The sequence below is a fragment of the Schistocerca piceifrons genome, chromosome X (genome assembly GCF_021461385.2).
Source record: "Schistocerca piceifrons isolate TAMUIC-IGC-003096 chromosome X, iqSchPice1.1, whole genome shotgun sequence".
In the NCBI taxonomy this organism is placed as follows: domain Eukaryota; kingdom Metazoa; phylum Arthropoda; class Insecta; order Orthoptera; family Acrididae; genus Schistocerca; species Schistocerca piceifrons.
Window position 1 is genome coordinate 350,956,230 of NC_060149.1, and position 12,069 is coordinate 350,968,298.

Consider the following 12,069-nt stretch of genomic DNA (forward strand, 5'->3'; position numbering starts at 1 on the left):
ACATCAGCAACACAATGGCAGTGAACATAATGAAACATGGGGTGCCAGCAGATCTTGTTATGACTCAAATTGCCTGGTGCCATGGGTCCAGCTGCTGGGTGGAAGCATGATCAAACAGCAATGGCAGCATCGCAATGAGGTCAGCATAACATGACATGGCATGTAATCCATGGACAGTGTCACCTCATAGATTGGACTAGCAACCTACCTATCATATCATTCCATGTAGGCTTTCACAGCCAGCGTCTTTATCAGTAAACACTTCCGGGCTAAGTTGCCGTGGTCGATCTGTAGAACTTCTTCTCCCTGACGTTTCGTTCTCAACTACGGAGAACATCTTCCGAGGTGAGTCGACGACTGGCTGCTAGGAGCTGGGGCTGCCGCTTATATAGATATCATAGGGGGCGCCACCATACGTCACGTGGCATTGATGTGCAGCTATCTCTGGCTCTCGTCTGTTCTCTCGATTGCAGGCAATCGATTGTCACGTGATTGATGCAACGTTGACCGCCATATCTTATCCAATTTTAATCCTTCTTCTTTACGATTAAAATTGTATTGATGTTTGTGGATTTCAATTGCCTCTCTATACATACGTGTATAATAGTGCGACGTCCTCGCTAGCACGCTTGTTTCACCAAATTTTATTTCGTGATCTCCATCCTTAAAAACATGTTCCGCTACTGCCGATTTGTCGATATGTCCCAAGCGACAGTTTCTTTTGTGCTCCGTCAACCGTGTATTGATGCTTCTTTTTGTAGTTCCTATGTAAACCCTGCCACCACTACCCGGAATTTTATATACCCCTGGGGTGGCTAGGGGGTGACGAGCATCTTTTGTTGATCTTAGGCATTCACTAATTTTCTTAGTAGGTCTAAAAATGGTCTCTACCTGAAACTTGGCTAGTACTTTTCCAATTCGATCCGTGATATTATGGATGAACGGAAGAAATACTTTTCCAGCTGATGGTTGTTGCTGTCTCCTATTTTTAGGCATTTTTCTATTTGGGTGAAGTGCTCGGTTAATCTCGTTTTTTGTATAACCATTTTTCGCAAAGGCCATTCGTAAATGATTTAGTTCTTCTTGTAAGTAGCCTGGTTCACAAATATTATTGGCCCTATCCACTAGTGTTTTTATGACCCCCCTCTTTTGCCTAGGGTGGTGGTTTGAGTTCTTATGGAGGTAGCGATCAGTATGTGTACCTTTCCTGTAGACCTTATGGCCTAAGGTCCCATCCGCCCGTTTGATAACTGATACATCCAAGAAGTTGAGTTGTCCGTTCTTCTCCTTCTCCATAGTAAATTTAATCTTTGGGTTGATGCTATTTAAGTGTACCAGGAAATCATTCAAGTCTTCTTCCTCATTATTCCATATTACATAAGGTCTACAGGAAAGGTACACATACTGATCGCTACCTCCATAAGAACTCGAACCACCACCCTAGGCAAAAGAGGGGGGTCATAAAAACACTAGTGGATAGGGCCAATAATATTTGTGAACCAGGCTACTTACAAGAAGAACTAAATCATTTACGAATGGCCTTTGCGAAAAATGGTTATACGAAAAACGAGATTAACCGAGCACTTCACCCAAATAGAAAAATGCCTAAAAATAGGAGACAGCAACAACCATCAGCTGGAAAAGTATGTCTTCCATTCACCCATAATATCACGGATCGAATTGGAAAAGTACTAACCAAGTTTCAGGTAGAGACCATTTTTAGACCTACTAAGAAAATTAGTGAATGCCTAAGATCAACAAAAGATGCTCGCCACCCCCTAGCCACCCCAGGGGTATATAAAATTCCGTGTAGTTGTGGCAGGGTTTACATAGGAACTACAAAAAGAAGCATCAATACACGGTTGACGGAGCACAAAAGAAACTGTCGCTTGGGACATATCGACAAATCGGCAGTAGCGGAACATGTTTTTAAGGATGGAGATCATGAAATAAAATTTGGTGAAACAAGCGTGCTAGTGAGGACATCGCACTATTATACACTTATGTATAGAGAGGCAATTGAAATCCACAAACATCAATACAATTTTAATCGTAAAGAAGAAGGATTAAAATTGGATAAGATATGGCGGTCGACGTTGCATCAATCACGTGACAATCGATTGCCTGCAATCGAGAGAACAGATGATAGCCAGAGATAGCTGCACATCGATGCCACATGATGTGTGGTGGCACCCCCTACGATCTCTATATAAGCGGCCGCCCAAGCTCCTAGCAGCCAGTCGTCGACTCACCTCGGAAGATGTTCTCCGTAGTTGAGAACGAAACGTCAGGGAGAAGAAGTTCTACAGATCGACCACAGCAACTTAGCCCAGAAGTGTTTACTACCTATCATAATCTCTGAGCAGAAGGCTTTCTTATTCTGTTATGTTCGGTTGTATACTCAGTTGACTCCACTCTCGGGATACTCATTATTTGTTTGGACTCAGCCTAGCTGTGGATATGAATTTTGTATGGAACTTATGATCAGTGTTCTCATTAAAGTGATTTGGTTAGTCCATGTGTACTTATTTGTGTTGTTGCTCCATCAATACTGAGAAGGCAATGCCATTATAAGGAATGCTGCAAGAAAGGTGCCACCATTTCTAGGAATTCAATATGGTAAACAGCTTATCACTGTTACTACAGATTAGAGGAAATATTTTTTTCTTATGGTGTACACCATCATAATATTGTAAAAATAAACAGTCAAGGAATAAAAGTGTTCTAAGAGAACACATTTAAGAAAATAACAAAAATTCAATTATAAAATTTCTGTATAACTGATAGATTATTAACACTAAAATCATTTTTGGTGCCTGTTGATCAAATTATTCATTGTGAAATAAAAATGGCATGTTTCTTTATCTCATATGTCCCATTTCAATAATAATATAAAACTATGCTTACAGACAATGCTTTTCTCCATACCAAGACTATTAATATGAGGAAACAAATGAATTCTACTTCTACATCACTAATATTGAGCAGTGACATGTCACCTTAAAGATAATAAAGTATCACTGATTGCTATACTACAGGTATCTCTACTTTGTAATTTGTTTTACTTGCTAAATTAGAAAAATTAAGAGTGAAATGTGAAACAAGCTCCCAGTGAAGGCAATTAGATGTTCCACATTTAAAGCAGCCTTCTTCCAACATGGACAATATGATTATTTCTGTATAAAGAAAAATATCAGCTAGAAAGAAAAATAACTATTCAAATGTTTTTGTGTTGTATGTGGCACCTGAAAAAAATTTATGAGCAAACTTCCATTATACTTTAATTTGCATTTGTCTTAAGAAACATTTTAGAGAGGAAATAATATTTTATTTTATTTTCCAGTTAGGGTTACAGAAATCCTTTACATTGGACAAATGACACAAACAATTATAAACATACCTGAAAGGGACCAGGTAACTGCTGCTGCCAATAAGAATTTGGTGCTTGATAGGTGTGGCCATGTGTTGCCAATGGAGCCTGCTGTGTTGAATCACCATTTGGTCTTTGATCTGATAAACTTAAACCCAGCATTCCAGGGTGAAGCTCAGTGACAGGGCCTCCATCCTAATAAATTGTTATTTATTGGTAATAACAAAAAGATGGAAAAATATTTTACAGGTTTTACAAGTAGATGATTTGAAATCTGTAACATTTCTGTTAGGTGATATGCTATTAAAGGTTGACAATACACTATCATTAATTTTTGGAACAAAAGGTTTCTATCTTGATTACAATAACCTTAATATACAGCAGTTCAACTGCTGCTGACAATGGTAAAGTACTGATGAGACCCTGCATCTCTACACCTGATATCTATAATCAATGTTACATGGTATGTATGGAGAAATAAATGGCACTAAGTATATATGTAACCATGATTACAATAAATCACCAGTAAGGTGACCTGCTTCTGACCCATTTAACTGACTGCTCATTTGATCAGTGGATCGTCATTGGCAACACTTTAGGTCACAATTCAACACATATTACAGGTAGTTATACCATATAAACAGTGGGAATAATTTTAGGGGACATCATAATTTATCCTTAATGATCAGAATTTCTTCATATTCTCAGTGCTCTCAAGGGCATCCATTATCTGACTGAAGTTCTAAATGTCAAAATTGTATCCCTTCTTCAGAAGGCTTGCTGACATTGCATTGATGGAAATCATCATGAAAGTAGGTGATACGTAGAAAGTCTACACCTTTTCCACAACTTAGCAGAACTTAATAGGTAACAATTCCTCCTTGGCCTACCCATTTGTCACATTCAAGTGACAAATAATATTTATGATCCCTCAGTGGCTGATCTGACAAAGTTATCCCACAGTAGTTACCAGTCACTCAACTTTAATCTTGGGTTGAGGCCACCAAGTATACAACATTTCAAATTTCTTGAGTTGAGAATTTGTACACAATATTGTAATGGCTGATCTAGCAATTTTTAGTGTATTATGTGTGAGTGCTGTAAGGTACTGTCAGTTTTGTATCCCCATTTCTAACTGGGTTTTCCTCATGGCACTTGTTACAGTTTTGAGTGAACATTTGTTTTCCTATATCTATGCGATTTTATCAGGAAACACACTTCTCTGCAGCATCCCAGCCTTGACTGATGTGCTTAATGATAAGATGCAAATAAACTGAGTACTGTGTGTCAGGACTTGTTTATATTGAAAACTTTGCCCCTTTTAAAAGGTTTCCTGACAGCCTTATTTTTAAGTTGCAATGCATACCATAATACTGGTCTTCTTGTATCTCATTTCATGATTATATTATACACACTGTATGTTGAGAGCTGGTTTGCTTGGCTGTTTGGGTCCAGAATGCCATTGATGTTCTTTGTAACTCTCATAGGCTGTTCCAATAATCTCTCTCATATATGACATGCCACATCACCAAGTAATGTACCCTACAGACAGTCTGGAGATTTATGCAACATAGCATGGGCAACGGACCCTTGGTCCTCCTTTTTATTTCCCAGTTCGGTGTCTCCCACAGGTGTTCCAGTTCAGTGTCTCCCACAGGTGTTGTTTATTTCGGCTGCATTGCCTGCTCAGCAAATTTATTTTAGTACACTTTAGTTTTGGAACCCTTTTTTTAGGTTTTGTTCTTCAGTGTCGCACTCATTATCTGTTTTGTTCACATTCTATGAACCATAGCTCTCAGCAGAATATTTATTTGTGATAAATGGTGATGGCAGAAGTCATGGAGATATGAGTTTTTATGTATTGATTTTCTATAGTTAATGATTCTGTCCTCTTTTCTCTCAACTAATACACCAAGGAAACATATCTGGAAATTATTTCGAATTACCACTGAGAACTTTTAGGTCCTTCAAGAGATCATGAAAATGAACCAATTAAAGGTTGGTCGCAATGGGTGACAGTGGGTTACCAATCATCAAAACATCAGTTTGTTCAAAATATGTTTTGTGAATCCATAAGGAATTTAGTATGGTACACAGAGAAGGCATTCCTCTAAGGTTAATAGTTAGCAACATTGGTGCACTTTTGCATCAGCTGACAAGACAGATTGTACTGTAATATTTTAAAAAGGTTAATAAAATAACTCAAATAACAAATCAAAAACCATCTGGCAAATTATAAAAAGGGAGAGTGGTAAAAAAGTAGAGTACATAACTGACATAGAATTAATCCAGGATGCAAATACTGTAAAAAATACTGAGGAAGTTGCTAACATCTTCAGTAAACCTTTTGTAACAGTTGCTGAAAAAATTGTCTGTGAAGGCTCAGTAAGTGATGTGATAGCCCTTCTGCATAAAGCTAACAATGCCACATTTTTCCAGATGCAGATAACCCCCATAACAATTAGTAAGATCAACAGGACAATCAGAGAGATGAAATCAAAAAACTCTTGTCAGGTTGATGATAATTCAATTAAGATACTTCAGCACTGTCATGGCTACATAAATGCAGTCTTGTGTCACATTTTTAATGAATCCCTAAAACAAGGTATTGATCCACTTAAATGAAAATATGCCTGTGTGAAACCAATTTTCAAGAAAGATGTAACAAACTACTGTCCAATATCCATGCTAACAAGATTTTCAAAGGCCCTTGAGAAACTGGTATTCAGGGGGATTGTTAATCACCTGTACAGCCATAACATTCTCAATCAGTGTCAGTTTGGTTTCTGGCAAGGCCTATCAATTGATGATGCTATTTTCTCTTTCACTGAATCTTGAATTCTTGAATTTCTGATCAGAAAATTGGCACCAATTGGAATCTTATGTGATCTATCCAAGGCTTTTGACTGTGTCAACCATGACATTCTGCTAAATAAAGCAGATTACTATGGTTTAAGTGGAATAATGGGGACAGGGATTAAATTCTTCCTTACAGATAAGAAACAAAGGGTAATAATTACTGACAGTAGTGGAATCCCAACTTTACCCAAGTGGGGCACAGTCAGCACTAGGAGTGCCTCTAGGCTCAGTATTGGGACCCTTACTGTTTCTTATATTTATAAATGACCTCCCACACTGCACCACGTAAGTGAGCAAGTTCACCCTATTCGCTGACAATACTTCTCTTCTAGTTCATAAAGCAACAGGGAACAATGGGGTGACATGTGCGAACAATGCATTTGACAACATTCTGAAATGGTTTAACTGTAATGGACTCTCTCTGAATATAAAAATTACTCATTATGCACAGTTTCATATAGCACATAAAGAACCAGGGGATATAAATATAGAAGGTAATGGACAACAAATAAAGCAAGTCGACTCAGCTAAGTTTCTGGGTGTGTAGATAGATTGCAAACTGAATTGGTCCAACCATATCTAAATATAGAAAAAACGTTACATTCTGCAACATTTACCTTACTCATAATTGCAGCCACATGTAAGGATTCCATAAGAGCTGCTTATGTCGGATATTTCCATGCCCTTGGCAAAAAAGTTTTTATTGCTCAGAAGAGAGCTATATGCATCATGAGTGGTATGCAACCAAAGCACTCATGCAGGAATCTGTTTAGGAAACTGCAGGTATTTACAAAGATATCTCAGCACACATACTCTCTTGCATGTTTCATTAATAAAAGCCACTCTCTCTGCAAAACCAATAGGGAATATCATGGTCACAACACAAGGCCAAAAGAGGACATTCATAGCAACCAGTCAAACTGTACCCTTGTACCGAAAGGAGTAAATTATAAGGCATCAAAATTTACAATGATCTACCCAGTGTCATCAGAAGTCTTGCTCCTGAAACACCAAAGTTCAAGAGCAAACTGAAGGAATATCTAATACAAAAGTCATTCTATTCAATTAGTGAATTTTTTAGTGCATGGGAGCAAGTTTTTATTATACAACTGAGTTAGCCATTCAATGTTAGCATAAATGTTAACTATTTGTTGCTGTAGTGTTACATTGTTGCTCAGATAGTTTGATATTGTCAGTTTGAGTATGTACTCATGAGTATTAATTCTGATGTATGTAATATGTTTTTATTTCTTCTCGTGTTCCATGTTGTTACTATGAATCTTGTCATGAATTAACCATATTACCTGCTGCTGTATTGTTAACATTGAAAAAATACTGACTCGTTCCATATCCTTGCAACTACTTGCAATCAGGATCAACAGAATATGCAATAAAATAAAAAGATAATAATAAAATAAGACATGTGAACACATTCTCAGCAAATTTATGAGGGCAGAGGGAACATCACATTCACAGCTCTTATGAATTTATACACTGTCTCTGTCAACTGCAGCTCCAAGGTAAGTATATTATGATAAGTTTTTATGTGATACCTCTCTTTGTGGTAGTCCCACTTTTAGAATTCTTGGAATGAACTGGCAAAAAGTTCTATCATTGTTTTACTGAACTCTTCAGTTATGTTCTCACATTTACCTGTTATCTGTTTGATCCAAAATTTTATGAAGAACCTAAATTGTTGGCACTGGGTAGCACATTACCGAACCCATAAATGGAAAGTTTTGTGGAAACAGCTCTAGAATATGGTAAGTTAAACCCAACATGATTTTATTGAAACATAGATGATATATTTTTGATACTGCCACATGGAATAGGAAAACTTTACAAGCTCTTGTAAAACCTATAAACCATATCCATCCTAATATAGAGGTCACAATGGAACATGGAAAAGAGGCCCAGTAATATTTCCTCAGTATATTAGTTAAGAGACCAATGGATGGATCCCTTGTCAGTGATGTGTATAAAAAATTCATATAAATATACGTTTAAGGCTGCACCTTCAGTTTTCACCATCTATCGAAAAGAAATGCCTTGCGATTGTCTGTGGGCCATAGACCTCACACTCTGTCTGGACAGGAAAGCCTTACCAAAGAACTACAGCAACAATTAACAGTGTCCCAAATTAACAGGTACTCAGAGTGACAGATAGTGCAGTCACTGCAGATAAAATCAACAATATCTCTCAAAGAGATCAAGAATGAAAAAGAAAAAGATAAACTAAGCTTCACTTATTTTCCCTATGATTGCCCGGTCCCCAAGGAAATTGGCAGACTCTTACTGAAACACAGCATCCAATGCATGTCAGTCTAACTAACAATAGTAAATTGACTGTTTCACATTGTTAAAAATGATCTAAGTCTCTGAAAACTGAGTGTATACAACATTCTGTGTTAGTTTTGAATGTCATATTTGGATACATAATTGTAATAGCTGTGGAGAACTGCCAGGAATATCAGCAATGTACTCACCTAAAACAAGAGCCAAGCAAATTAACTCTTACCACACCGTGACTGGGATATAGTTATGAAATTAGACAAAAAATGGCCGGTACCCTGGCCTATGAAAACAAGGATATTTGAAAACCCAATCAACAAGGAACAGGATTCAGTTCAAGCATGGATTAGGGCCAGGTAATAAATTTATTGAGATCCTAGCAATCATCTGTCAGAGCTGGAGAATACTAAGGAGATGCATGTGACATGCAATAATAGCTTGGGCACAGGAAAAAAAAACATATCAGAGGCAGAGTAAGCACTCAAATTTGTATTCAATTATAAACAGGAATGCAACACCAATAATATTTAAAAGTCTCATTAGAATCTCAAAAACAATCACACACAAGACAGCTGTTTAGAGCACTTTAAGATCATAACATTACTCCATTCTGTGAAAGAATATCTCTGATGGCCTGCAGTACTGTTGCTAACTCTCAACCACAAACTGCAAAATGCTGCCAGCACTACAGAAGATAAGAAATTTCCAGTTACACACACACACACACACACACACACACACACATACACACACACAGGTGAGGACCTTTCCTTCCTTTTTTGGGGGTGACAGAAACATCAAGATCATAGTGATTGGAAAGAGATTCACATGCACCATTTCATGATAATGAATGTTCATTCAGCAACTGATTGAGTAACTATTGTAACTGGCATTGTTTATTCTCTTACATCCTTTTATTTATTCAATCTCTTGATCTTATTTCATGCATGGTTAATTATTTTCTTCCATGTATCTAGAAATATTCGAGTAACAGTCTCATTCAGGTATCTTCCTGTGACTTTGAACTTCAGTATTTTTATTTCACTCCAAGGTTGCTGCTGCAGTTTGAGCCCAAACAAGTTCCATGGCAATGACATTGCAGAGGTATCTCGTAATATACATAAATTTCATATCACAGTGTAGTGCTGATGAATCAGTTCCATATTGCATTTTCTGTGGCTTGTCTCTTTCTACCAAATCTAAAATTTCCACAGTTGTCACATATCATTCAAACTCTATATTACTTTCTTTTCAGTAGACCAAAATTTCATCTTTTGTATGGGAGCAGTTGGTGTCCTATTTAGCTGTTATTTTTGCACTGGGCAAAAATGCCAAAACTTACATATATCAGCAATCGAGTCATAAACTAGCCTATAAATACACTGCATGACAACAAAAGTGAAGCATCAAAAGGGGAGCAGGAAACACAGTGAAACTTCATGGGTTGAGAGGGTATGTGATGTTGTTTCAGTGATCACAAGATTGAGTCAAATTTACAGACACAATATGGGGTCGTATCCTCTTGTCAGGGAATCTGGTCCACAACTGCTCTAACTGGTCCTTGATATCCTGGATACTGGCACTCAGACAGAGTTGATATCCCACCTGGTCTCACAAATGTTTTATCAGAGACGGATCATGTACCTTCCTGGCAACAGGAGTACGTCAGCATCATGCAGACAGTTCATAGAGACAAGTTACATGTGTGGACAAGCATTGTCCTGTTGAGAAATGACACCATGATATCATTGTGTGAGAGCTAACACATGATTAAGCAGAATGTCCATGATGTACTGTTTTACCATAAGAGTTCCCCCAATCATTAGCAGCTGTGACCTGAAGTCACACCCAATGGTTCCTCACACCACGACACCAGGAGTAACACAGCTTTGCCTCTCCAAAACATTGGAAGAATGTAACCTCTCCCCAGGTTACATTCAAACTGCACAGTTGGCCATGGGAATGATGGGTATTAGAATCAGCAATTGCATGCACGTTGTTGTTATCACCCACTTGTACGTGAAAATGTCATGGTACATGGCCTGAGCATATTGCTCTTGTGAAGGCATACTATGAGAGCAATGAGAGCCCAACTGTGGCTCAAAGGAAGTTTGCAAACCTGTATACACACTTACAGAAAAAATCACAATACCAAGAAGGAAATGTGCAACATAAACAAAATTTAGTAGATGTGTTTCTACAGCTTAAAGAAGACAGCTATTCAAATTTAGCTGTAGTTGCATTAGAATGGCGCTAGAGGCACCACTATGTTTATGAAAATCATGTTTACTTCAATTACACACTGTACTGGTTGTGAGTGTTAGTTACCTCTGCAACTAGATGTAGTGAGTTGATGTTGGTCAAGAACGCCTTTAAGAAAATGAAGATACCATTATCAGAAGCTCAATGAGTTTGAGTGATGCCATGCAATAGGGCAACAAGACACTGGATGTCCCTTCCGGGATATACCAGAAAGACTTTGCAGGAATGTAGCCACTGTACATGACTGCTGGCAGCAGTGATCAGGGGAAGGCAAGGTCGCAAGACGACCAGCCTCCGAATAGCCACTTAGCACTACTGAGAGGGAAGATAATCATGTTTGGGATGTGGCTGTGTCACATCATACTGCATCTGCAGCAGCAATTTGAGCAGCAATTGGCACAATGACAAGCTGTTAGAAATTGGTTATTTCTAGGACAGCTCTGAGTGAGATGCCCTCTAGCGTGCATTCCACTGACCCCAAACCACTTCAGTGGTGAGTCCATTGAGACCTCATTGGAGGATGAAGTGGTGGTCTGTTGTGTTTCCTGATAAACACTGGTTCTGCCTTGGTGCCAGTGATGCCTGTGTATTGGGTAGAAGGAGGACAGGTGAGTGCCTGCAGTCAACCTGTCTGCCACCTAGACACACTGGACCTACACTTGGGGTTAAGGGTGGGGTGTGATTTCATAAGACAGTAGCAGCACTCTCGTGGTTACCCCACACATCATGAAAGCAAATCTGTATGTCAGTCATGATTTGACCTGTTATGCCGCCATTCATGAAAAGCACTCCAGGGGGTGTTATACAAAAGGTTAACACTCACCCACATGCCACTATTGTAAACCAACATGCTCTACATACTGTCAACATGTTGCCTTGACCTGTTCAATCAACAAATCTGTCTCCAATCGAGCACATATGGGAATTTTTGGATGACAACTCCAGTGCCATCCATAACCACCACTAAACACCCCTGTATTAACTCATCAAATGCAACAGGCATGGAACTCCCATCCCATAAACTGACATCCAGCACCTGTACAAAACAATGCATGCACCTTTGTATGCTTGCATTCAACATTCTGCCAGTTACACTAATTTTAATGTAACAGCATTTCACATTTGCATTGTCTTTCTTTGCACTTACATTAACCTGTGATCTTGCAACATTAATCACATATATATGTTACCTAGACAAATGTATTCCCAAAATTTTGTTACTCTACATGAATTTTTTCTTAATGTTTTTTTTTTCCCATCAGGGCGCGTTTTCTTAAAAGATGTAA

General features: G+C 38.3%; 1 protein-coding gene across 1 annotated transcript in view; it reads right to left on the reverse strand.

Annotated features, from left to right (window-relative positions):
* LOC124722882 (cAMP-regulated phosphoprotein 21) overlaps positions 1-12,069 on the reverse strand; it is a 768,630-nt gene that overhangs the window by 87,490 nt on the left and 669,071 nt on the right. Inside the window, exon 16 of the mRNA XM_047248019.1 lies at positions 3,401-3,565. Coding sequence (XP_047103975.1) covers positions 3,401-3,565 — 165 coding nt within the window. The remainder of the gene's footprint in view (positions 1-3,400; positions 3,566-12,069) is intronic.